General features: G+C 39.1%; 1 protein-coding gene across 1 annotated transcript in view; it reads right to left on the bottom strand.

Moving 5' to 3' along the window:
* Positions 1 to 581: 581 nt before the first annotated feature.
* Positions 582 to 27,666, bottom strand: part of WARS2 (tryptophanyl tRNA synthetase 2, mitochondrial) — a gene marked incomplete at its 3' end in the record, with an annotated part of 44,346 nt that continues 17,261 nt past the window's right edge. The window contains exons 2-6 of the mRNA XM_082498757.1: positions 22,050 to 22,307; positions 7,673 to 7,753; positions 5,844 to 5,929; positions 3,089 to 3,207; positions 582 to 1,030 (exon numbers count right to left, since the gene is read on the bottom strand). Coding sequence (XP_082354883.1) covers positions 582 to 1,030; positions 3,089 to 3,207; positions 5,844 to 5,929; positions 7,673 to 7,753; positions 22,050 to 22,307 — 993 coding nt within the window. The remainder of the gene's footprint in view (positions 1,031 to 3,088; positions 3,208 to 5,843; positions 5,930 to 7,672; positions 7,754 to 22,049; positions 22,308 to 27,666) is intronic.

Below are 27,666 nucleotides of genomic sequence, written 5' to 3'. Positions count from 1 at the left end.
CTAGATACAGATACAAAATTACACTGAGTTTGAGGACATGATATGGAGAGGCAGTAAGTTCTCTCTTCATCACCCTGAGCTTTTTGATTTGTGAGCCTGTGCTTTTATTCTGGTTATCCAAGAACACATTCAGCCATCATATCAAAGCTGAATAACCACCAAAAGGATGTGTCGTCCATCTGTAATGAGATGACATGCACAGCTAAGGATGTCCTTGATAAGATTACAGATCTTTCTGCCAGATTCTGATCATGTCGCCTGTACCTCAGATTCCTGCAGTGGTCAATGGAAAAGCCCAAACCCCCACTTGAGCAGTCTTATATTCTGCTTTTGCAGGATTTCTTCGTGAATTATGATTGCTTCCGTCCTCCCTCTTTGACTATCCAGACAAGCTCAATGCTGGTCCCACTGGAAATATCTGGCTTTATGCACGTTTTTTTAATACAAACACCTGCAATGTTCTACTTGGGTTTTTCACGGAAAAAAAAAAGTTTTTGTTTCAAACCAAAATGATTAAGAAGATACGAATAACAAAATGTCCGTCCCAAGAAACAAAAGTCCTTGCAACTACTCAGCAGTTTCTACTGAAATCCCACCAGTCTTCTTATTTCTTGATAGATGGGGGAAGCCAGTTCTTTGGCTTTCTCTGCTCCATCCTCTAAAACCTTTATCAGATGGGATTTGTCTTCCTGGAGTTTCTTGATTTCATTCCTGATAGGTGCAAACTTTTGAATAACTGACTCCGCTACCACCATTTTGTAGCGAGCAGTGTCGAGACCAGCAGATTGGTGCAGCACTTCTTTTATGCTAAGCCCTGTTACTGCAGCATGAATGGACACCAGATTTGAGACACCCGGGCGACCAGCTGGGTCGTAGGTCACCTCAGAGGTAAAGTCAGTCACAGCTTTGCGGAATTTCAGCACTATTTCGTCAGGGCTGTCTGCTATGTTAACAGTAGCTAACTTCTGTGGATCTGACTTGGACATCTTCACTGTTGGATCTCTGAGGGATTTTATTTTCCTTGTTGTACCTTAAAAAAAAAAAAAAGAATAATTATGAACACATAGAGACAATGGTATCTTATGACAGTTGCTAAGAACACTTTGCAGAAGCATGACAAAGTTCTCTGTCTGTCCTTGCTTAAAAATGAATTGTAAGCACAATCGTGTACGCTCCTATTTAGTCCTTAGGCCCTCCCTGTTCTTCTAAGTTACTTTTCTCCTCCCATACACTAAATGAAAACCTGCTCCATTTCTTCCCTCCTCACCAAGCAGAAACTTCTGATGGGATACTTCCTAACGTTTTCTGTGGCTATGTGCTGATTTTCCCCCAAATGCTCTCCTCCCTTGTGTTCCTGCCACTACAGACAAGTTACCCAGAGAGCACGAACTGCACATTACTGAAAGGTTCTTCAACAGTGGAGAAACAGGTTAAATCCACTGGTAAAAAAACAGAATCCCAGAACAGTTACTCTCCTCACTTTAGGAAAGTCTTCCACCCAAAATCTCTAGGTAATTGTCCTAAATATCAGTAAAGACAGTTATCAAAAGTTCCCCAATTGAACACTAAGCAGCTCTGTTTGACGAAAAGCACTGTTCAGATAAGAGAGGTGTGAGTATTGTACAAACTACTAAGATATACATGTGTACATGAAACAGAACAGTAGCATTTGAGGAATATTGCAAAATACTTTAACAGCAACAACCCAAACTGTTTCAGTCTTTCACCAACAAACACCATTCATGGAGTACACAAAGTACCACTGGTGTAGAAAGTACTCACACCAATTGTTTTTAGACACCTAATACAGCCAGCTAAACTACCCACATACTGATTATGTACTCGGTGAAAGGGTTAGTGTTCTTCCAGGGTACAATCCAGACTGCCCCAGAAAGTGCTCTGTTCTGAATCATCTTTTGGAAGAGTCTATCTCTTTTCTGTAAATTTGAAGGAGACCAGGTACTCCTACAGGTAAGTGCCAGGTAACTGCCTACAGTTAGTGAGTCTGAATAGGTCCTTAGCTCCTCCATTCATCTAGGATATTTCATTGATTTGCACGTACTTGTGCACTTACGAAGGTATGCTTTTCCTGAGGAAAGCAAAAAGTTCTTTTTTTTCTTTTTTTTTTCCCCTCTTCTTCTCAAATCGAGCTTTTTATTTCCTGGGAAACAGTCTCACCTGCATCATAGGCTATACTCAGCTCCTCATTACAGTTCTTAGTGTTTAATTGTTCTTTAGAAACTACAAAGCTTGCAATACCCAGTATTCTCTAAGCTCCACTCTGGGTCTAACACCATTTTTGTCACTGAGGCTTGAAAATTGAGAAAGGTTTATTACTGCCTGTCTTTTCTAAGGTGAGAGCTCCTTGCCCTTTTGGGGGCGAAGGTCTCTGCTGTGCATTCCTCTACATTACTTACAACAAAGATGCAATGCTTCTTCCTTGCCCAATTCTTCACGTTTCTTAACAAACATGCCATTTGCGCCATCTGACTCCTCCTCACCCCCGGCCTATGACCTTATAGCTCAAAAATGGCTGAGAAGATTTTCCTTATAAGTCTCCCTGAGTCTAAGATCAAAACCAGCAAGTCTAAGTTCTGTAAGAGGTGCTTGCTGAAATACGCAAGTATATATTAAATACACTTAAAAAGATTTTTAAGCATCATAGCAATAAACCTACAAGCTGTTTAGCATGCTTAATGAAAACACCTACCACTCAGACATTGAGGAATTCTGCTTGCTAGAAGTCTCTTGTCTTGTTCCTTACATGTCTCCTGAACTAGCAACATGGACCAGAGACCCTACTCTTAAAACATCCAATACTTGAAGAGCAAGGCTGACCAGCAGCAGCAGAGCGCATCTGCCCCCCGGACTAGAATACCATACGTCACATACATTCCTCTACAGGGGATTTGTAAAGCCTTATGTCTATCTTGGGAGTTCAGTTTCACAGCCTTTAGTCTCTTGTCAGTTTTTAATTTTCCGCTCCCTTTTCTTGGTCCCTGAAACTATTTCCACAATATTTTAATCCATCTTCAACCCTGAAGTGCAGTTAAGGGGAAAGAAAAAAAAATAACCAAGACCAGCTCACTTAAAATGGCTTTGGGCACAGGAAAGAATTGTCCGTATTTCTTGTTGAAATGTTGTGCTATATCTTGGGCTAGTTCCAGGTGCAGGACTTGATCTTCTCCAACAGGAACATGTGTCGACCTTTTAATAAAAGACAGACACAGGAAACTCAGCAAAGCTCTCCAGTTCTGCTGAAATGTTACTCAAGGCTGTCACAGTTTCTCCCATGAGTGAGGGCCAGATTCAGCCAAACAGTCCCAACTAGATATAGGTGCTGCGGGAACAAGATCCCAAACTGACTGTATGCCAGGATGAGCCTGCTTTTTGGGCTGAACTGAAGCACATCTCCAAGGGCAGAAACAGCCCTTCACGAAAACGTGTATGGTAAAAGTACCAATAAGAGCAAATCATTAAACTCAGCTCAAAGAAAGGTTTTTGTAGTTTCTCCTGCTGTGTCTTCAGAGATCAAAAAGCACGTGTTACAGTGTGCAAACAAAGTGAGAAAGATCTGCGAGGCATAAAGTGCAAGCACCTTGCCTTGTTAAGTCTCAGGAAAACATAACTGTTGTCGAGAAGTTAGTACCATGGATTATCAAGGGAAGGAAAGTAGAGGGTGGTTCTTCCTCATAGGTCACCATTATATAAATATCATGTGGGCCAGTGCCTCTACTGCCACAAGTGTTATCATTCATAGATTAGAACTATTAGGATCAAAGGATCATTTGATCTTCCGTAATGAACTCAATAGCTTGAATGTGGTTCTGGAGGAAAACACAGTCTGCATCAGAGGACATGAGGAGGTGAAGAATCCATTACTTCCCCTGGTGATTCTTTCCCACAGTTAATCATACTCGCTAAAAATGTATGATTCTTTTAGATGAGGCAGACTTGAAGTCTTGCCAGCTTTTGATTACTCTCCCCTCCCCCAGCAGATTTTTTTCCTAAGGCTTGTGGGGTATTCAGCTCTGAATCCTGGATATGTTCCAGTGTAAGAAAGTTCACTATGCATCTTTTAAGTTCCCAGAAAATTTCAGTTCAACACGGTACTCCTTCCTTCCGATTCTGAATTACTGGGCCGACATCCAGGAATCAATTTGTCCACCTTTATTCCCCACCAAATAATCAGCAAGGCAACTTAAAAACAGTTACAGTAGCCAATAGGAAATCACAGTGGCCTACAACTAACAGAAAGAAAATCAGTTACCATAATCAATATACTTTAAGCAGGTCAAAAGAAACGTTTCCATATGCCAAAATGGTTCCATATTCACAAAGTTTGCCACTAAACAGAAAACATATTGTCTTTATAAATGCCTCTGCATGATTCTTTGCCTTTTTCCTTGCTGTTTTTTAAATATTTCTGTCCTGGTGCTATTTTTATTCTTTTCTGTCATATATTTACCTTCTGTCCATTTTCCTGTCTCTTTGATCCTTGGTTCATCTGAATTAGTACTGTTTCTCCCCCTCCTCCAGCTCTTAGTTCTTCTTCATGACTGCTGTTCCCTTCACGTTTTTCCATTTCACCCTGATTCTTGTTCCCTATATTATGTTTTTACATTGAAACATTCCTTATTAAAGATACTATGTCAAGTATCTTCAAAGAGATACTGTTTCTCTTTCACTTCCTTGTTTTGTGCTCTATCTGGACAGCCTGCTGTTAATACACGTGGTAGCAAACAAACCACAGGCTTCACTAAGGAATGATGAATCCCATGATCTTATTAGAGATGGAGGAAGCATACATGGTTGAGCTCAATCAAAACAAGGTCATTTCTGATAAAGTTGTCTAAATTTCACCCTTAAATACTGCTTGACAATCAACTGGGACTCGCTGCTTTGAAGATTATTTTAATGTTCAAGTTCATTTTGACTTTTGCTGGCTTCCCATTATTTTTAGTTAAAATCCAAGTGAATTAGAAATATCATCTACTGGTCTTCTAACATTATGGTTTTCCCCTACTAATGATCACTTAGGATTTTTCTAGATACATTTTTTCTGGGTTAACAGCTGGCTAATCTTGGTTACTCTGTCCTCATAGTTCTGTATTACTTCTCTGTTCCAACAAATATTCACAACTTCACTTCAGAACAATTCCACAAAGTACATATGCTCAGAACATAAAAATAATTAATACATAGTGCAGTGTCTCCAACATTTACCTATTGAGACAGTTTAAAACATATTATGAAATACAACCAGTCACAACAATGCACTACAAGCTCTATTGGCTGGGCTACAAACTTAAGCCATGCTGAGTCATCAGTCCCTCATTAGGGTGTATTTCCATTGCAGCACACAGTACACCACAGAGAAAACTGAACTAGCCCAGGCATCACAAAGTGCAGTAAATTACTCACTTCTTCATCAGTATCAACAGGCCTACGCAAAATCCCACACTAATACAGGTATACTATATATAGCCAGCTTAAGTATCTCTACAGTATACTGCATAAAATAAAGCGTAACTACTTAAAAAAAAAATATGTATATGCACATGAAAGCGTAACATGTATAATTCAACATCACTGTGTTATAATTCCCTAAGATTTGTTCTGAAGTTACCAGCTTTTTCTCTTTACAGCCCTGCCAGTTGATTTCAAACCAGGCTAATTTTCAACCAGCCACTTGAGAGGTAAAAAGCTGTCATCCATTTCCAATTTTCTGATCTAATCACACCCAGCTCCCCCACTTAATAAGTTAGCATGTTGACCTGATGAACATTCATTCTAATGCAGCTGAACAGACACTGCCCATGGGCTCACATTCTGCCTCTTACTTGTACAGCAAAATATCTGCTGCTTGAAGCACTGGATAAGTCAACAAACCAACAGTTCCATCGTTATTCTGGCTGGCACGCTTCATCTGTTTGCAAAAGAAAAACAGAAACGAATCACACGTTTGGCTAGTGATGTCAAAGTCTGTGATTTTAATTAATTAGAATGCCAACTAATTTGAGTAACTTACTGCCTAACTCTAGAGAAAAGTGGGCCATGTAAAATCTGCTCCTTGTGAATAAAACCATCCCATTTTATGTCCTATATTTACAAATTTCCCTACACTGTTCCGACATTATAGTGAGGAGAAAACATAGGCTTATGTTTTCTTTCTGTTTGTAATCTTACTAACAAAAGTGATTACAAATACAAAACAATCAGGTTGGGTTATTACATTTAGTATTGATAAAACCTACTTTTAAAATAGCATTTTCAGCAGTAAGTTTTTGAAATGCTTTATAATAGAGGTATAAAAAGGCATTGATACCGTGTTTCACGGAAAAAGGATCAAGGCATAGTGACTAAACAGTCACCTGGAGAGTCAGTGACAGCTAGGAGGAAAACCAAGAACTACAGAGGCAGAGTCCAGTATTCTCTCCATTAGTTCACGCTGCTCCCCACAATCCACTCACTCTACCTTTTACTGCTCCAGGATATAGATCGTTTAAACCAAGACAGTCAGGTTACAGATACTCACTCTGTTCTAGCAATAGCATACCTACTTTTTGTTTTTAACAACAGTTAAATACACTAAAACCCTTAAAATCTCAATTATTTCATTAAGACTATTCAAATATCTTTAGATTTTTCTTACCCTCTCATGCAGATCCTGCCTTCTGTCTACATCTTTAAGTGCCTAGGGTTCACGGGACCTAATTTGCAAAGCCTAGCACCTGTAACACCTATCCGTAGATTTGGAAAGTCAATCCAGTCAAAGCTGGATTTAAGAGCTTAACTTTAGAACCTCAGGTTTGAAAAGGTTGGCTTTAATCTATGCCATGCATTAACGCTGGTTGCTGTATTTAAGTTTTACTGTTTTTATTTAATTAGGAAGAAAAACAGGAAAAAAGAAAACATCTGGAGATGTTTAAGACTGCTCTGAACTCTGCAAGCCAAACTGCTCTTAAGATTTTTTTTCCCTCCTTTTTTGATACTTCTCTCTCTTGCCTTTTGGTTTTTCTGTTTACTAAATGCCAAAATAAAATAGAAGGAAATTAAATGCAAGAATTCAGTTGATGCAGTCATGCTGATACAGTACCAAGATTAAGAAGATGAACATTTGAAACTTGTAAAGGCAAACATTTAAGGTGCATTAACTTTATCACTCAGCATGTTTTTAATATTTATAATTTCTATACTCTTCCAACATATGCTTCTTTTGCACCCTCTTCCATAAAAACCTACAGAATAGCCACTCTTCACAATGGGAAAAAGAAAAGCTGTTTATGGAAATCCTTAATCAGCAAGGCTAAAGGTTTTCACTGCAGTATCTTGTAGTTGTTTTGCATTATTAAATAAGCATTGAAATAACTCCAAGCATTCTAGCAAAATCAGTTTAACAACACTAAACAACCCTCTTTTTCAGTACCAGTTTCTGCAAGTCTCTGCCAAAAATATTATCCTGTATCTTCCAGCAGAAAAATGTTCACTGATAGCAACACACCTGGAAAGACACATTTTCCTCCTTCTACCATAGGACTAGAGAGTTACTTAAACTTAAAGCAATGATAACTGAGATACAATTGATACTTCACAGATAACAAGTATTTCAAGGACAGCAATTCTACTGAATTCCCATAAAATTCCTTTCAATTTATGAAACTATCCATACCTTCCATTGGGGCAAGCGTAGCAGACGTGGCACATTAGTTAAGCACCCAAGAATCCAGGCAAGTTCTGCATGCTCAGGAACCTGGAAGTACGAAGTCAGAATATATTTTAATCTGCATTTGTATACATATTTTCTCAAAATCAATACAGATAAATAATATCAAAGATAAGAAAAGCATTTATTTTTGTCTATTTCTTTTCAGTAAGGTCAAGTGACAAGTTAATGAAAAGTTTTGGACACTGCATGGATTAAATGCACTATGCTCAGAAGTACAGCAAGGTTCTTGATCCCCTCCACTCACGTTTTCTAAAGAAGAAAGAAAACACCTCAGCAATAACAGAGTTGAACTCACACATAAACTAACCAACTGCTGGCCACTGTGCCACAGCTCCCCCACCCCTTGAGATAATACATTAATAGCTACAAAACCTCTTTGCCTTTCTCAGTTCCAGTACCAATAAGCTACGCAAGTTTTGTTTCTTCTGCATCAGGGCCCCAAATGCACTAATTTCCCTTAATTGTCCTGACCAGCCCCATCTGTACATGTTCTACCCCATACCCTCTGCCCATGGCCCCAGAAGCCCCATTTAAGCTCAGGTCAGGCTCCCCCAGTCCTTGCCCAAGCTATGTTACACTGCAGCATGTCTGGCAGTATAACCATAGGTCCTTCACAGAAGCCTGAGCTGACAGCCAGGGAACAAGAGCTGGGCTGCTCCACAAGGCTGTGGCTACAGACAGCCACAAGCCAGGCAGGAGTCATTACCTCCCTGACCAGGACAATGGGGTGGTGGTGGTGACAGTCTGGTGATCATGGAAAGGTAATTAGTCAAATCTGAGGTCAATTCAGGAAGCCCAGTGAGAAAATCAGGGCAGCAGGGACAGGGTTGAGCACACGTACACTGTGATGTAGCTCAGGTTCAGACTGGGGGCCCAAGCTGAAGTGAAGCTCCAGAAGCACTGGGCAGGAGGTGCATGGGTGGAGGGTCCTGGTGAGACTTGTCAGGGCTTTGGGTGCACCAACAGGTCCTAATGACCATGACCTGCCTGCAAAACAGGGATAACATCTAAGGTTGTGTGTCAAACCTTCTAGTACAGGTTAATTAATCCAAATTAATTGTGGATTAATTTGTCTCTCAGTTCTGCAATCCTCTATCAAAACTAATACTGATCTGCAGGTGAAAGAGCAGGTCAGGCCTTCACTGCTACAAGGGCGAGTTGAAAAAAATGAGGGAGAAAAAACCTTCCATCATACCACAAACCCTTAATTTAACATTCTGGGGGGACTGCAGTTATAGTGGAATTTTAATCATTTCAGAAAGACATTAGACAGAGTGATTGTCCCCCTCCTGCTAAGAGGAAGACTTCTACAGGCAGAGACAAGAAATGTGCTGTGCAACAACCTCTGTTGTATGAATCCATATTTAGCTTCTTGACATATACCCTTCAGTTTTTGCATTTCCAATATTCATTTTAGAATTAGTCAAACAGGCCAGCATTGCTGATGCATACCCTGTCATTTTGGTCTGTTGCTACTTAGCTATATATAAGATAATCATCGAAAGAACAAGGTGATCCCTGTTCTGCTCCTATGCTTGCATGTTTGATTCACTCTTTTCAATAGTGGCAGGTCTGGATGTTTAAGAGCATGCTAACTGTCTAAAGATGTTCAAAGCTCCATGCTTGCAACGTGATACAACAACGCAGATGGAAGGCAGTAAAAAGTGTTTGTTAACAAGTAAGAATTACTAGTATTGTTAATGGCAGTTCCTTTGTTGTCACATTTTAAATGTAGTCATTTCCTAGCCAACAGTCATTAGACTATTTCGGTTGTCAATGTTGTGTAGAGGTATCTGACCGCAAGACAACAGCTAAGAGATTAGAGATATGAAATGTTCCAGGTTGATTCTCTTTCCCTTCTTTCTACTTTTCCTACAGTTGGTTTTTTTTTTTTTCCCCTTTTTTTTCTTTTAATTTCCTCATGCTTATTTGACCTGCAATCTTCTGTGCACAAGACAAAGTGCAGCAAGATGCACCCAATATACCTTCTGCAAGATACAAAAAGTAAACTGAACTGTAGAGAACATACCAAGCTCAAGACCCCTATTTCATTAAGAAGGAATCACCATATGGTTCAAAGTGGTTTCTCATTCCTTTCTTCTAGTCACGGATAGAGAGGAGATGGGGCTCTGTTGCACTTGTGTTGACAAGAACTCCCTTTAAAAGCTATGCAGTCATTGATCCAGCTCTGTCAGACGCTGCTTCCACAGCCAAGACCGCACGTGTGTTTCATTGCATCAGTGACTTTGACATTACATCAGTTACCAAAGCACCGAATGATCTAAACAGCATTTGTTGAATCGAATCCGGAATTCTGGGTCCCAGCAAGTTACACTCACGTCTAATCCTCAAACACACACAGTCCTTTCCTAAGTAAGGCTAGAGTGCCGAATACTATGGAGAAAGAGCCTGGTAAAAGAGAGAGAAAATAAAAAGGATAGCGGTAAAGATTTCAGTTGGAAAACATTTCAGTACTGGAGCCTAATGAGTTAACATTCATGACTCAAACTGCAGTAACTGACTGTATGTTGGTCTGTGAATCAAGAGGTACTACGTTTAAACCACAAATCGTTTGTCAGACTAAATCATGGTTTAAGCTACTGTGTTTTACTTGGCAAGAGGGGCAGGTAATTGCTGCATTTCGTTGGTCACCGTGCATCAGCTCAAATGTGGTTACTCATTAAGCTACAGTACTCCATCACTTTGATTGGATAACTTTGGACACAAAGAAACTGGAAGAAGTGAAGATGTATGACATCAGTAAAAAAAGTACCAGTCTACTCTTCCTTTCTGGTACTGAGCAATACCAGTGGATCACAGTTAGGAGAAGCCATTCTCTCAGAGAAACTCAGTCAGCCTCCTGCCCTGAGACCATTTAAAATTCTGAGCAAATGTCTTAATTAAACAACCAAAACATAAAAATGTAAGAAATAATATCCTACCGGATCACAACAGAGGTAGCTGTAGCCTAGCACTCTGTTTCCAGGAGTAGCAACAAAAGACGGCATTTAGGGCGAGCACACCAGCCTATCGCTTCCTGCAGTGTGTTCCTCTCATACTTCTTCAGCATCCATTATTTTTGTACTAGGGAATATCAGAAGATATTATCCCTGGCCCTATCCTGTTAGTATCCATATTCCCCATGAATGTGCCAAATCCCTTTCTGAACCTGCTGAACCCCACTTCACGACCTCATGTGGCAACAAGCTCAAGAGGTTCAAACCTGACGTGTAAAAGACTTTCATTTAATGTTTCTTGTATTGCACAATTTGGTGAACAATTCCACATTCAGTTTATCCAGTGCTGATTTTGTACACTTTGACTGCATCTACAGCTCAGCCTTCTCTTTGAATTGAAGCATCTCAGACTTCTACGCGTTTCCTTTTAAGGCAGCTACTCTATCGCCTTTGTATCACCTCTAATTCGCTACTTCCTTCTTGAGATGCAGACATCCAACATTCAAGGTATGGGCACACCAAGGTTTTGTATAATGACAAAACAGAACCTCTGTCTTGTTATCAATAGCCTTCCTGGAAATATGGCGATGATGACATATTGTTGGGTTTTTTGAAAATTACTTATACTGAGCCAATGATTTCAGAGAACTGCCAGTGATGACTCCAAGACGTTTTTCCTGTATTGTGACTCAGTTCAATACTGTATAAAGAAGGTTTAGATGACTTTTACCTAGATGCTTTATTCTGCATTTAAAGCTCTTCTACCACTGATTTGCCTACCCACTCTGTTTTACAAGTCCTTTTGGAGTTCCTTTCCTTGACATAGCATTTGACTATGCAGAGAAGTATATCATTGCCCACAAACTACTGTTCACTATCTTCTTCAGGTCAGGAATGACGATGTTGACAAGAATTGCTCCCAGCATGAATCCCTGAGTGACATGACTACTGACTGTGCCATTCAAAAAAATAAGTGATTAATAAGTGATTACTGTACCCTATTTGGCTTTCAACTCTACTCAGCTGCAAGACTAGTAATGAACATCTCCTCCAATACATTTTTTTTTTAATAAGAATTGATATAGAACATTGTCAAAGGCTTTTAAAAAAATTCAAATCCATTATGTTCCTGGGATGCCCTTTATCCACATGCTTACTGACACCCTCAGAGTGCTGCAGTTTAGTGAAACAGATTTCCCTTTAAATAAACCATAGTGATTCTCCAAAGAGACTGTTTACTCCTGCACTCGGTGTCCTAGTCTTCGTTGAAGACTCTACCATCCCTGGTAAGACGAAAGTAAAAATTATCAGTTTGTAACAGTTTCCAGGCTCCCATTTAGAGCTCTGCTTGTGTGCTGCCAACATGACTTCAATCTACTATTCCTCTGGCACAGTGACCATTAATGGTGGCAGACTGCACACCTTGGCCACTAGTTCTGCTATTTCACATCTGAATTTTTTTCAGACTCCCAGCTGAATCCATCTGGTGTTTAAACTATCTTTACCTAATAGTTTCTGTACATTTACAATAAACTGACTTAGCTCTTCTGATCTGCTGCTACAAAACACATAAAGTGGAAACCTTCCCAATGCCTTCAGCAGTCCAATACCAAGAACTGAGCCTCACTCTTAGGGCTTTATCAACCCTGAGTGTCTCCTATACTTTATGCTCACTGATCTCCTAAATGACCTCCTGTTTTTGATATGAGACCACTTAGTTACCAGCTTAAGAATCCTCTGCAGGGTGCCCCTCAGCTTCTTTTTTAGCCCTCTTGATTTTTTATTTAAAAAGAAGGGGACTTTCCAGTGCTTTCGTGTTGTTTGGTTTGGTTTTTTTTTTTGTTTTTAATTTGGGCAAGTTTTCCCTTCTGAAAATCTAATCTTTTCCTATGACGGCATCCTAACTTATGGAACCATGGAAAGGGATTTGCTGGACTAATGCTTTCTTCATTAGTGGTGTCACATATAGAATCATAGAATGGTTTAGGTTGGAAGGGGCCTTAAAGATCATCTAGTTCCAACCCCCCTGCCATGGGCCAGGACACCTCCCACTACACCAGGTTGCTCAAAGCCTCGTCCATCCTGGTCTTGAAGACTTCCAGAGATGGGGCATCCACAACTTCTCTGGGCAACCTGTTCCAGTGCCTCACCACCCTCAGAGTGAAAAATTTCTTCCTAATATCTAATCTGAATCTACCCACTTCAAGTTTGAAGTCATTACCCCTTGTCCTACCACTACATGCCCTTGTAAAAAGTCCCTCTCCAGCTTTCTTGTAGGTGCCCTTCAGATACTGGAAGGCTGCTATCAAGTCTCTCCAGAGTCTTCTTTTCTCCAGGCTGAACAACCCCAACCCTCTCAGCCTGTCTTCACAGGAGAGGTGCTCCAGCCCACATTTAATTGTTGGTTTTGTTGTTTGGTTGGTTTTTTTAAATACATTTTTTTAAAAACATGACCTCCAGGATAGTTGGAGCTTTCCTGTGTTTTGTTTATTTATTTCTGACAATTGGACTTAATTTTCACGTAGCTCCCTCTCTTGAAATAGAACATTCACACACTTTATTTGGTCTGCTCTCTCCCGCCACAATGCTAAACACCACTGTAATGAGGTTGCTATTACTGAGAGCTATCTACTAAAACATCCTCAACTAGGTCCTGTGCACCACCCAAAAGCAATTGTAGAATGGCATAATTTCTAACAGATTGTAAAACTAGAAAGCACAATTTATTGCATCCAAAATTTTATCTGTATGTCTTATCCTGATAAAGGCTATATATGGATAGTTGAAGTGTAATACTACCGCTCCCTATACTAAATTTGCAGCTTATCTCATTTAACATCTCCTGATCTCTATCATTATCTCGATCAGTAGGGTCAGCAGTACAATCCCAGTAACACATTTTGTGTTAGATTTTGGTATCTTCACCCACAAGGATTTTTATTTCCCCATAGTATTATGGAGAGAGGCAATCCCTCCAGTAAATTCAAACAATGAAATGAAACAGAGAAAAGACATCTCATCGTTGTACCATTCTGTCAAATGATCTTCAGTTGCTTCCTATTGTGTTAGGAAGCATTTATCATGCCATCACAAGGAAGATGTTTGTCAAAGAAGCATCACTTTCCACACAATTTTCATTAAAATGGGTACGACTGTCAGAGAGGTCTTTTGCTTGCCTTTTTTCTTTTCTTTTTTTTTTTTTTTTAAAAGGAGTTCACCCCAAATCTAACTACAACTCTAGAAAATAAAAGTATATGGAATTCCAATCAATTAAGGTTATTTTGTGTATACTTGAACCAGTAAAGAACTTAATTTGGTTTGTATTTTAAAATCTGACAACAGAAGTATCCTCTGGAGCTATAATGCACTTCAGGAACACCCCACCTTCCTGAAAAAGCACAGAGAATAGTAAGCTTAGTTCTTCCTCAATGAAGACATCACTTTCTCAGCAGTGCCCTCTCCCCCAAATTCCCCAGTACAAAAATAATATAACTGTTTTCCTACATTTTGTATCTCCAACGAACAAAACTCACAACCAGTGACAGTTCCTGAAATGTATGTCAAACCAACCTCCAAGAATGTCACAATCATTGGTAACTCTGAAAAACTGCTATCTAATCCATTAAATCCTTCATGTCAACTCCAGCTACTTTTGCGTCCTGAATGAATACAATAGCCTGGTTTCAATATAAACATTATTTTGTCAGGAAATATTTCTTGCAGCTTGGCTGAAAATATTTGGAGGACCAACAGTCTTGTAAGTCCTCTATTTATTGTTTCCCTTACAAAGCCAACTATTTCTCATTTAGCAGTTTTCACAAAAAAAGCTTAACCAGAGCCATATAGCAAACCCCTCTTCCTAGACAGTCCATATCATACCCTTTGCTTTCCTCAGTAAATACATCAAGTTTCTGTTGTTTTTCCTGCTCTGTGCTCTCGCCCACGTTAACACAGTTTTCTTTCCTAATCTGTTACAAGTCTGTAAAAACCATCAACATTTCTCAAAGGGTCGAGATGGTCATCTCTCTGCTATTACCAGTGACACATTTCCTCCTTCAATTTCCATTGCATTAAGCATCCCCCACAACCTGGCTTACTAATCACTAATCAAAGAGTTCTTTCCAGAACAAACTATTTACATTCCTTCCTTGTGGCCCAAGAAGCCTCAGTCTGCATAGTCAGATTCCTTTTATTTTTTTTAAAGCACACTTATTTAACAGAGGTGACCACTTCCAAATGATAATGGCAGTTATCTAGGAAGCACAAACATCTCTTGTTTCTTCACCTGGCTGAGAGCCCTGCTCCTCCTTCTTTACAGACAAACAGCTTCTTAATTCTTCACTTGTGTGGCCATTTGATGTTATTAAACTCTGACCACACCGTATACTTGGATCATCTCTGGGGCATTATATGCTGAAGTACAACCTCAGGGCTTCTCCCTGAAGATCTGTTACTTTGTCCTTGATCCTAGCTATTCCCATACGAAGTTATTGCTGCTATTCCCTGGCCACAGCTGATGATATACACATGGAAAACCAATAGCTACTTCTAGTCCAAGTAATTCTAGATGACTTTTCATGCTGAAACATACAGCTGAAAAGGACAGCAAGCAATGAGATTCAAGAACAATAACAGAGGAAAAGGCATGGACACTGTGAGCAGACCTGAAAGCAAGCAGGTCGGCAACACTGGAACTTGGCTTTCTGAGGCTTTTTATAATAAGTTGTGTGTCTGTAGCTGAAGTGGCTTCCTGCAAGAAGAGATGCAGCATTTCATTTTTAAGATGGATTTCCTCAAGTTACAACCTAGAGCCCTTCTCTGTAAGGGACTGCAAATTTGCTGCATGTCTGTTATGTGGAAACAGTTTCCTCTCAGCAGTGTAACCTCATTAAGGGCTATATTTTACATGGCAATAAATTTCAAAGATTTGATTTTGACAGTGTAGAGGACAAACAAACAGGTCTGGGGAGGTAATTTGGATAGCTGTGTACTAAACAAAATCTGAACAGAGGAGGGAAAGTGTCCTAAATTTCAAAAGAAATGAAACATTTTTTTTAGGATTTTTGTCTTTTCTAGAAGTACCAGTTAGGGCTTCCAAAAAATTCAAGTGGCCTTTTAGAAGGAAATGCTGCTCACATTTATTTTTCTTAAATAAGAGGTAGGATTTTATTAATGCCTAAGGTTGCAAGCAGTATGTTTAAGATACTGGGTAATGCATCTCTGTATTACACAGCTAGAGAGAGTAATGGAGCCATAAATAAGACAAAATAGACTGCTCTTGAATCAAATGCACACAGCAACTGAGCACCTAGTGAGATACTTTTACAACAGAAAATTTGACATGCTATCGCAGATTCCTGCTCAAAGAAATAATTCAAGGGTGAGTGGAATAAGTTCATGGTTATGAAGGCAACATCTGATTTAAAGAATATATTAAACAATGTATTGAATTGGGTGGGTGGTTATCTAGCTATCATTGGTAAATCTCTCAGTATTTATAGCTTTCACTATTACCTTTGAACAATTCAGTAGCTTGTCCTTATTTACATTTGGCTAAAATTTACAGAAATAAGATCTGTGTCTCCTTTCCAAAGAGCCTGACCAAGAATAATCAGGTTATAAACCCAGATAGAGCACAGTAATTTGGCAGAGGCAACCTTTTCCCTCCTTTTATTCATTATGAAATGAACTTAATTTCAGAAACATTCCCATAGTTTAACCCACAATACTGTTTTAGTAATTAGTTTGGTGTGTCCAGAAGACTGGTGGAGAGAGGAACATATAACAGCTACATAATAGTATGAGATAAACCAGGTAAATTAAGGAAGAAAGGGAAAAAAAAAAAAAAAAAAGAAATCCTACTGAACCATGACTTTTCTTCCCACTGAGCTCTAGTTATGTCTAGCCCAGTCCTATGGGGGAGAAAACAGAGGGATGAGAGAAGCAGAATAATTTTCTAAATTAAATAGTCACATACTTCCTCTTATGACAGGAAGTTTTCAATGGACCATGCTAAATTAATGTACTTTAATTAATTTATAAGCTATGATGCAATGGAAGCTTTTAAGCCCCTCTGAAAATTGGACAAGAAGTAGTGTGAATCCATTCAAACTCTGCCCACAAAACAAAGCAGCTGGATATTTCTGGAAAATAATAGCAGTGAAACAGTTAGTGCACACATTTAAATCGTTGTATTTTGGCTTTTGGAGTTAAGGCTAAGACAAATTGGCAAATTCCCACCTCCCAGAGTTACTGCTTCAATTTGCTTGCACACTGCAAGAATACTGCAGCTGATTATACTCAGAAAATAAATCACCCCATCCAGAAGGCTGAAAACTGCAATTTTCTGCCCAGAAACTGAACATTACGTTGTCCAGAAACTCACAGGACTCCTCAGAGAAGTGTTAGTGCAGCATATCAACCACTGCCTGCTGGATCAACTCTGATGGAATTTTAGTTTCTCTTGGGATGTTTAGTATGTGTCTACTATGATAGGTAGGTGGACAGGAAGAACAGCCTGAGACCACATAAAAGCAACAGCAGTTTCTAAAATTGTTTTGACTGTGAAACAGATGAGATACAAGATGGTTATGGGTAAGAGCTGAAATGTGCATTGTACCCACCAAGACTCAGAGAAAATGTGTTATACCGTATAAGCTTACCATGTGTGCAGATTGCTTACTGTCTTCCTTATTTCCCACCCTGTAGTCCTTTTGTTTTCAGTAAAACAGTCTAAGTTTTATGAAAGAGGACCGTTACAGCTTTTATCAGTTATGGTATAATTTAAGGAATATCTTTGCTCTTTCTTCTAGTATTCTCAGGATATGTTGTATAAGTCATTATTCTGTTACTTCTCTTTTATGGCTGGTAGGGAAAGGCAGCCACTTAAAGCATATCTTGACATTATTTTCTCTGAGAGCAAAGAGGTTTTCATACATCTTGCAGCTGTGCCCCAAATAAAAATGCATAATATTGAAATATGCATTTATTTTTATTTTCATTCTTACAGAAATTGTCACTCTCCTATGACTTGTCTTCCAACTTAAGAAAATATAATTAAACATGCTGTAATGAAAGAGCTTCTCTCACTGGGAGGCCATTCTAGTGTCCAACATATTCCACAATTGCATTTTCCTAGATACTCTAATTAAATGTGCTTGTTCATAACCCTTCACAGACAATGTGGTTCCAACACTACCCTAAATATTCATTATCATCCTTCTTGCTTCTAAATATTTTCAAGTTATCACCACTTGTTCTTTGTATCCACTACTTCCCTAAGCTGGAGTTCAAGTTTGTATATGGTAATATAAGTGTGGGAGGTATTTGCTGAACTACTACGTATGGAGACCAAATATGCAGCCAGACATTAACTTCCTGTTCATATATGTTACAAAAAAACTATAAATTACAAATGGTAGATTCTGAAGCATACAGAACTAATTTTCATCAAACTAGCGCTTTCCATTTATATGTAACTTAAGCTATATACCTGATACATAAGAATAGAGGCCATATACCCTCTAAGCAATACAAGAAAACTCAGTCTATGCAAAATTCCTCTCACTTTTATTTCATTTTACTTGCAAGGCAAGGACATCACTGAAATCTGTTCTGGGACTCCAGGACAACTTCACCTGTATCCTTATCGTAGCAGCACCTTTTGGATCTGGTGTAAACATGAGAGGTATCTGTTCTCACCACAATTTTTCCCAGCAGTCAATCTGTGATTAACATTGTTCAGCCTTTTGTCTCTTGCTTGTATTGGAATGGATGATAAAATGTGGGAAAACTCTAGAGGCAGGTATTTCAGAAAGCTCTGGATTAGAGATTTGATCTGCATAAACCCTGCTGTAAATAAAAGCCTACTGACAGTGAAAGTCTTACCAAATGCATATGCCTTTCAAGAAAAAAGTAATCAATATTTTTTTCACATATGGCAGACATATTCCAGAGAAGCAACACAAGCAGCAACAGAAAGGAAGAACGGAAAGAGTAAGCCAAACAAATAAACAAAAAAATCCCCTCTTTAGCAATTCTAGACCATTCTTGCCCAAGCTAACGCAGAGAAAGTAAGAGGACACGGAAGCATTTACAATAGTGACTGCATGAGCAATTCCCTTACTGGGAGCTTACCATTACTGGCATACTTTTGCAGGGCAAGAATTTCATTCTGGTATACTATAGGGTGCTTCCAGTCATTAGTTGTAGCTGGTTTTGGTGACTGAAATTAAAAGTTCTTATTTCATAATAATTTCGTTGCATGATGTTTGTTTGTTTTTTTTTTTGTTTTTTTTTTTTTTTTTTTTAAAAAAAGAACTGAAGTGGAGCATTTCTATGATCTATAGATTTGGTAATTTTCAAGACAGAACTCTCATTTATCAGTTTGATCTGGTACTGAAAAGAGAAAGCTACTTTGCCCATAACCAAATAACTAAATCAGTCCTCTCTTTGCAGCTGGATCTTCACTGCTTTCCTGATGACCTCTGGAAGTACAGACTAGTTCAGTATACAACTGCTTTGGGTCACTTTGCTTTACACCTCAGCCAAAAGTTTGCAAACAAAACTGTGGCTTTTTAGACCATTGTTGGAGACTGCTACGGTAGCTGAAAAGCAGAGGCCAGGTTCTTTTTTGAAAACTGAGCAATTACCAATCCAAAATCAAGCAATAAACTTTCTTGATTAGCAATAGCTGCAATTCATCTTACACCTTTGTTTTTAGGGACAATCACCTCAACATTATGACATTCCATAAAGTACTATTTCATTATCGTACTAAAATGATAATCACATTAGCAAGGTTCCTGCCTCCTTTCCTCGCATCAAGAGCTACACACAGATATTCCTTTTAATTGCTTCCAGAGAAATGTCTGGTCCTGCCAATACAATTGTAACAGACCGTTGTGCATCTCTGGGTATACCTGACTACTACATACAGCTTGAATAGACTTTTTCGGGGGAAGTCAAATCACTTCAGCCTAAACCATTACGGAAACAGTCTGGATTCACAACCAACTGTAACAGTCCTCCTCCTTGCAGTGTGACAATGAGCTTACAAAAATCTGCTACAAACAGCCACTTCTGAAAGCTGTATTGATACATGTGGTAAGTATTATTAAGAAAATGGTTCAAGACATCAGACACTGCCCACAGAAAGTAAATACTTACGGTTTAGATTGAATAAGAAGAACAACCATTAGATACGGACTGATAAGGACACCCAGAAAAACTATGATATTTATTTATTTATTTTTATTTATTTATTTAACAGAGGCCAGCCTGGCCACCATACTATAAACCAGAATCATCTTTGGTGGAAACTTTTGTGTGACAAAGTTGAACATTTTTCAAATTTATCTATCTAAAGGTTACAATGGTTGTTGCCTGTCTTGGTTCTGTAAAAGCGTCACTTACAGTCCTGTCCTCCCATAATTTCCTGAGTCTGGTACTTTCTCTCTGGGGACTCAAAGCCTCAATCTCTGCGTTATTATATTGTGAAAGGTAAAAAGTGCTTTCTGTGGCTGACTGCAATGCAAGATCCACACTGATAATTTGCTGGCTTCAAGGGAAGTCTGTGTGTTGGCTTTAGCAAGACCTGGAACAGCAGTAGTTTAGGTTTTTGACTTTAAGAACATAAGAAAAGCAACACTGTAACAGCAACCAACAGAAAAGAGCATAAGTACAGAAAAGCATATATTCTCCCAACTGTGATTCCAGTACTTCCTGCAGAGGTGGCACCTCAGGTATTTAACAGTCCCCAAACAAATTTTCAGATTAATTTGTCAAGTTCTTACCTGAATTCGCACACATTTCAGCATGCACCGTATCCTGTGCCAAGGAGTTTTTCACCTAATTGTGGACTTCATGAAATGCAGCATTATTTTGATCATGCTGAATCTACCAGGTGTTAACTTATTTTGATACCTGTTAGTTCATGTTCTTCAGTGGATAAAACAGGTGTTCGCTATCTATTTTCTCCATTTGACTTGCAGTTTTACAAACCTTTACTTTATTCCTCTCTAAGCATAACCTGAAAATCATCTCTTTTCTAGGCTGAAGAGTCCTCTCTGTGTATCTAGTCACTGACCCTGCATTGTAACTGAATTGCTCAGTTGCTTGATAACAAGAAAAAACAAAACTCCAGACTGGTTTTTACCGTATTACTGCCTTGTAACTCACCTTGAGATTATTCCAGTTAATGTCAGCCTCAATGTGAATGAAGTTAAGTCAGAGCAGAGCCAAATTAAAACCCAAGCTGGTAACTTATTTAAAAGGATTAACAGATTTGAACAATGGAAAAATTAATTTAAATATATCTCCACTAGAATTCTGAGCTAATCTATTTAGATTGTTTTTTTAATACAGAGGAAAACTGAAGCAGGAAGCATATCTGTCTTCATCACTTCAATTTCCACAAGGGATATGGAGCTATGATTGTCATTTGCAGTTAGACAACCACAGGAAACTCTGCCTGTAAAGAACCATGTTCAAAGGTGGAATGTAATACCACGATTTCATTTCATGCTGATAAAATTCAGACCCTGTGCACACCACCTTCGCAATTCTGTTGCAAGTCAGACATCTGGTTAAAGATGTCACATCTGCCTCTGTGGGAAATCACAGAAGTTTACTAGTTTAGAGTCAGTAACAGAAAGTTAATCAAGCAAGAAACTAATTTGTGTTCCAGGAAAACGCAGCATGCAATAGACTAGGCTGACATATGCTAAGTAGGAAGGTAAGCCCAGTACCCCTTGGGGTAGTCAAGAGAAGCAGCGAGTATTTCACATGCAAATTATCAGATCAGGTGGAAAAAGGTGCATATGAAAATGATGTTATAGAGAAGAAGGGAATAAAAAATCCCAGAGGAGTCAGAACTCCCAGGTGATTATTATGGAACTGACACAGAATTTACCATGCCAATCACCTGTTGGAGATATTGTGCAGCTGGTAGATCAAGTGGTAGATGCTGGTGCAAAACCACACAAATGTGTTTAACTTGCATTTATGGTTGCACAGACTATGTTTATGCATTTATGAGTTAACCATTTGCAACTGAAGTGAAACTTATAGAGCTAAATTAATGCTCTCCTAAGAAGTCTTTTCAGTATTTTACTCATAACCCACACCAACTCCTAGCTCTGCTTGGGAAATTTAAAATGTACTTATCCCTAAATGGACTTCTCAATCATGGTTTCAGCTACTCCAAAACAGCAGCAAGGGATAAGTTTGAAATCCAACGTTGCTAACATTTTCTAGGACCACCAACACAAAGATGATAAAGGAGTTCAGTAACGCTATGTTCATTCATTAACATGTCTGGAAAGCCACTTAAGTAACAAATCTAACGTAACGGAAGCACTAACCAGTGACTGTCGGAACAGGAAACACTTCTTTGGGTCAATACCACAGGCAAGGACAGCAGCAGTGGTGTCCAGTATGTTCTGGCGCAGGACAGCTGGCTCCTTGGGCATGGTGAAAGAGTGCATGTCCATAATGCTATACAGCACTGAGCTGCACTCCTCCTGCAAATTCACCCAGTTCTGAATGGCTCCAAGGTAGTTACCCAGATGAGGCGTCCCAGTTGGCTGAATACCAGAGAAAATCCGATCCACGACCATATTCTGTTACAAAGCATTGGTAAAATTAACACATGCATTTTCGACAGTTTATTTTATATTTTAAAGTAATTAATAAAGCCTCACTTACGCCTGTCTCTTCTCTCCTCCTGTCAGTGTATTAATGTATAAATTACCTCAGGACTGACTAAAAAAAAAAAATGCAATTAAGCTGGTCAAAATACTCTATTCCACCGCAGAGAGACTGACAACTAGCTTAATTTTAAGCTGTTAGACTGCATATGCAAACAAACATAACTGTAAACAAGATCAGTGAAAAATAGATCTCAGAAATCAAGTGGTAGATTCTTTCATTCTGTTTTGCACCAAAACTGTATGTTTCTCTTTAGTACATCATTCACTCTGATACAGAAACTTAGGATCACAATGTAGAGAAATTCAAACACTTTTGTTGAAAATGTATGCAGTATCCAAGTAGATTGCCATATTAACTCCCATGAACATTGAAGTCTTATTTTTCTAGCTGCAAAGACATTTTAAACAGTTCCTGAAAGAAACCTAGTCCTTGACCTAAAGGTCAAAGAATAATGAAAGAGATTACCAAAGTTCTGAAACTACCCATCTTGGCAGCAATAGGGTTTCTAAAAGGGCTCTACAAAGAAATACTACTATAGCTCAAGATCACACTTGGAATACTGTGGATGTATCAGTACCAGTAAAATGTCAACATCTGAAGAGAGTTCACAGAGAACCAGCAAAAAAATGATTAAGAAGCTGAGGTTGTGAGCAAAGATTAAAAAGCTTAAAACATGTATAGCTTGGCTAAGTGACAGTTACCATCTTGGAAAGTTTGTTTTCCTGCATCGCAGCCCTCCATCTGACCATTTTCTCACTGGTCCAAGCTGTCAGCCTATGATCAATTACCTCCCCAACCTTTCCAAATAATTCCACCATATTCAGAAACTAACTCAGCAATGTTTTATGTGAAAATGCTTGTTATGTGCCAAGTTGTAAGAGCGTACAAGACTGCTTGACTTATAAATGAGGGTCCCACCAACCTCAGCAGGGAGTCCTAGTCACAAAGCTGCACAATACAAACCCTCAGACTCTGTGGTTCAGCAGGAACATTAACTTCATTATGCCCCTGTCTGCTAAATTTTATAAGCAATATCTATAACGAAGTAGAGAAAACTTATTTATTGATGTGGTCCATTTTAATTTCTGCGAATCTCTTACTAATGCATAGGGGAGAAAAAAAAATTAATAAAATCATACAACTAAAAAACCACACAAAATGGCAGTAAAAGTCAAGGCCAAGTACCATTATTTTTAACTATTAAAAAAAGGACTTCAAATTGACTTAATTAATTTTGACTCAGACTCAAGAAAAATGAATGAGAAAGTGTTTCCCAGTGGAATAGGACTTTTTTTTTTTTTAACATGATCTATAGTTCAGAAAAGCCTAGCCCATTTCCTTCAAAATTTGCTGAAAAAATATTTTTGCTTTCAAAGTAAGCCTGTTTTTCAGATTGAGACAATTTTCTTATCCAATGTTTAAGTGTTTGTGCTGACACATAAGAGTAGGTTTGGGCTAGCAGCATGCTAATTTCTCATGCTCATGTAAATGCCTACACACTTAAGTCCAGGCACTAACCCACCCACCCCATCCCAAATATCTGCTTAACTTCTAGGTATATTCTTGAGTTGGTTTCTAAATGCTCTTGGAGAACCTCCAGCACAGGAGCTGCAAGGTAGTCACTGCAATGAAAAGCACACCATTTCCTCTAACAGCAATTCTAACTTCCAGTTCTTGTGCTCCAGTTCTTGACCACCCATGCCTCTTTTCTCCATTACAAAAAAATGGAGTTATGCTACTCAATTCCTTGTTTGCCATTTGATCCCTTGTTTTTCTAGGAACCTACATCAGAGCATTCATCACCACTTTAGAACCCCCTCACCTCCCACTAAGCTACCACCTGGCTCAAGGACTGCAGCCAGCTTTTTGTTAACACTGAGAAGGGCCAGGTGCTCACCCAGAGAAGGAGGCATGCAGAATCCCAACATACATAATTTAAATGAAGCCTTACAGAAACTCAGGATTCACTGGGCTTCAGAGCTGTGCTTCTATTATTAAGGGCGCAGAGCAGTTGCTAGGCAATGCAACAGGTACTTCACAGGCATAACATTCGTCTTTTGCTTCCCATGTTCCTGCTCTTCACCAAGAGAATAAGAGCTCAAGAAGAAAACAAGGTTATAAATAGATGATCACTAAGATGCCCCTACAAGGATCCCAGAACAGCTGGTTGTTTGTCAGAGCACATTTCCTCTTCTCATCTCCCTGTCTCCCCTCACTCAGTTCAAGTCCTGATGCTCCTTCCCACAATTATTTCTCCCCACAGTGCTTCCTGCTTTCCACTGCCCATTTATATGCCTGTTTAACCACACTTTTCTACACAGGCTATAGCTTCTTACAGCCCCACTCTCCACTTTCTTATCAGACTATTTCATCCCTCCTGTGTTCCTGCATTCTTTTCTTCCTCCACTTGTGCTTCCCTACCCCCTGCTTCCCAGAAGAGCTCTTGCATGGTATATCAAGACAGTAAGGAGGCACAGAGTATGCCATATGGTAAGGAAGCTATTACTGCCTTGACTCCAATGATCTTATATAAAATGCTTTCCACCTGCACTTTATGATGTTCCACAAATCCACTATGGATGCGCATCAAATAAAGTATGTTAGGATGACCATGTTAAAGCACGGTGCAGAAACTTGCACATCTTTCAACTGTAGTCTAGATAAAGACAGCATCACCTGAAATGTCTCCTGATGTTATTGCTTCTTTTTCCTGGGAACCTGAAACTAGTGCTACTTCAGTGCAGAAACAGCTCTATCACCTGGGATAACTGTCTCTTATACCAGAAAGTGGGAATCTTTGTGCAGTCAGCACAGATCAGCTCGTGTGTCAATACCTTGCCCCCAACAAAGCTGGCACCATGAGCATGTGGAGAACAGTTCTGCCTACAAACCATTTTCAGTCCCCAAGTCACGCAGATTCCATTCCCTTGCAGCCACAGTCCCGGCTTCATATGCTTCCCACGACATGTTCGTTATTTGCTTTTTCCCCTTCCCAGATCACTGTAGATTAAGTCACTAGGAACATATCTGATGTATTGGCAAAATTATGTCCACTAATTTGAGAATCATACACTCAAATAGATGGTACAAATGCAATACAGACATTTAAGTAGGTAGTTTGAGAATGTTTTTAACCAAGAAAATACAAGATATCAGTGTTTCAACATACACTACACATTCAAATTCTGTACTAACTCCAAATATTTGAAAGATAACAACGTGCTAATTAAAGATAGGTTTATTATAACACTACATAAGTTAGCATCTGGTGACACAGTGCATGTTGGAAAGAAAATACCCAAGTACAATGTTATCTCTTCATATGAAACTGTTTTCATTTTACAAAGTCCTCTGTCTATCCAGTAAAGAGCATACCTGTGAAAGCAAGCATGGCATCTTTAACGGTGCTTGTACATTCAAATGGTAAACAACTACTTATAAAAGGCTTGTTCAGTATATGGGCAATAAATATCAAGCTAAACATGAGAAACAAACAGTAGCAGTATTATACTGAGTCTAAGCTCAGCAATTACTTAACCTAAGCATGGAATTTGCAGAAACAAGTAAATCCAATAATGAAAACTGAGCTAGGCTGGACCTGGGTAAAGCACTAGCAAATACATTACAAAGAACAAACCCACACAGGCTCCCAGCTGAGGGACCAGTTGACTAGAAGTCTTTCATCTTTAACTCCTTTGATTCCATTTAACAACATAAAGCATCAGATGTTACAGCAAATAGGGTGGTATGAAATATTCCATTGTGTTAGCAGAAGTCTATATTAAAAAAAGCCCCCACAAAACACCCTTAAATGAATCTTGGATTTCTAGCACTAAAAATATACAGAGAACATTGCTCCTTTGGAGAGAGTTTATGTTCCCTGTTTGTTCACTCCGTGAGAAGCAGCGGGCAGCATAGCAGCATGGCAGGGGAGTTCTGCCTGGTACCATGAAATCATGGGGCTGGAATGCACTTCAATGGAGCTATTAGGTCAGGGGATGGGAGCTGTGTGCTCGAAAGTACTGGAGTTGGAAAAGGATAAAAACAAAAGGAGTGAAGACTTCCCAATGGAGCAGAGTGAAAGCCACAAGACATGCAGCTCCAGCCCACAGGCACTCACTCATTCAGACATCTGTAGTAAGCACAGTGTGAGCCTGCTGTTCGTATGTTTAACTCTGTGTGGTGTGTGCACCTACACCAGTAGTACTGCATGTTAATCTTCACTCCTTTAAAGAGCATGGCATCTGACAGATGTTTTAAGATCTATTATTTGTTTTCTCTCAATAAGACTTCTTCATGGCAATTCCAAACACCACAGTGCATTTCTCAGCAACATTTCTAAATCAAGCTTGGCGCAAACCCCATTAAGTTTCAGGTGTTCTTCTACCTAACCTCCCTTTTCATGATGAAATCAACAACTGCTGCTCCTTACACTGAAAAACCATCAACATCCAAATGCTTTTAAATAATCAGGAATAAGCGTTACATTCTTGTTTCAGAGCAGGATGGTTAAAGTCCGGCGCCAACACCCAGCAGTATGGCCACACCCCTTTTCAATGCAAAAGAGTATACTGGAAAAGATGAAAACTGCCAAAATACAATGTTGCTCTCTTAGACCCAAGCAGAGCTTTTCTCATATGCCACACCTGTAGCAAGCACAGCTACAATTGTCCAGGCCTCAATTCACTGCAGTCAAAACCATACTCATCCCCTGCTCATGAGACAAATGCACCAGAACCGGAGAACTCACTGAAGTTGCTCGAATTAAGGAAATTCTATCTGCATGTCTCCTAAAGACCATCACAAACAGCTTTATTTTTAAAGGAAAGAAGGTGTTAGCAGCATGCTTCTCTAATCGAAAGAATTTTATGAAAGAATACTAGTCAGTTCAACTTGATGCTGTTCAGTTATATAGGGAAATGTATGTATAATACAAAACTTTCTCATGTTATTAATGACAGGGGCAGACTGACTTGAAGACCACTGAATCTTACATCTTTGAAGACCACCAAATCTTTAAAAGAAACATACAAACTGCCTAAAATTTATCTTCACAACAATTTCCAAAGCGAAAATTCTTTGAAAGGGGGGGGATGGACTCAAAAAATACAGTTACCTTAGACTGAGTTTCAGTTTGGTTTTTGCCCTTAGTGGGCCAAACTATTTTCACATACTAAGCATGGTCAGCTATTCTGTATCAGAAAACACCACCTTTCACTATTTATAGGGAACTCGGAGAAGAAGGACAATCAATTTTAGGGGTTAAAA

Source organism: Vanellus vanellus (assembly GCF_965231255.1).
Source record: "Vanellus vanellus genome assembly, chromosome: 1".
Taxonomy (NCBI): Eukaryota; Metazoa; Chordata; class Aves; order Charadriiformes; family Charadriidae; genus Vanellus; species Vanellus vanellus.
Note: the sequence above shows the minus strand (reverse complement) of the source record. Positions and strands in the feature narration are given on the sequence as shown.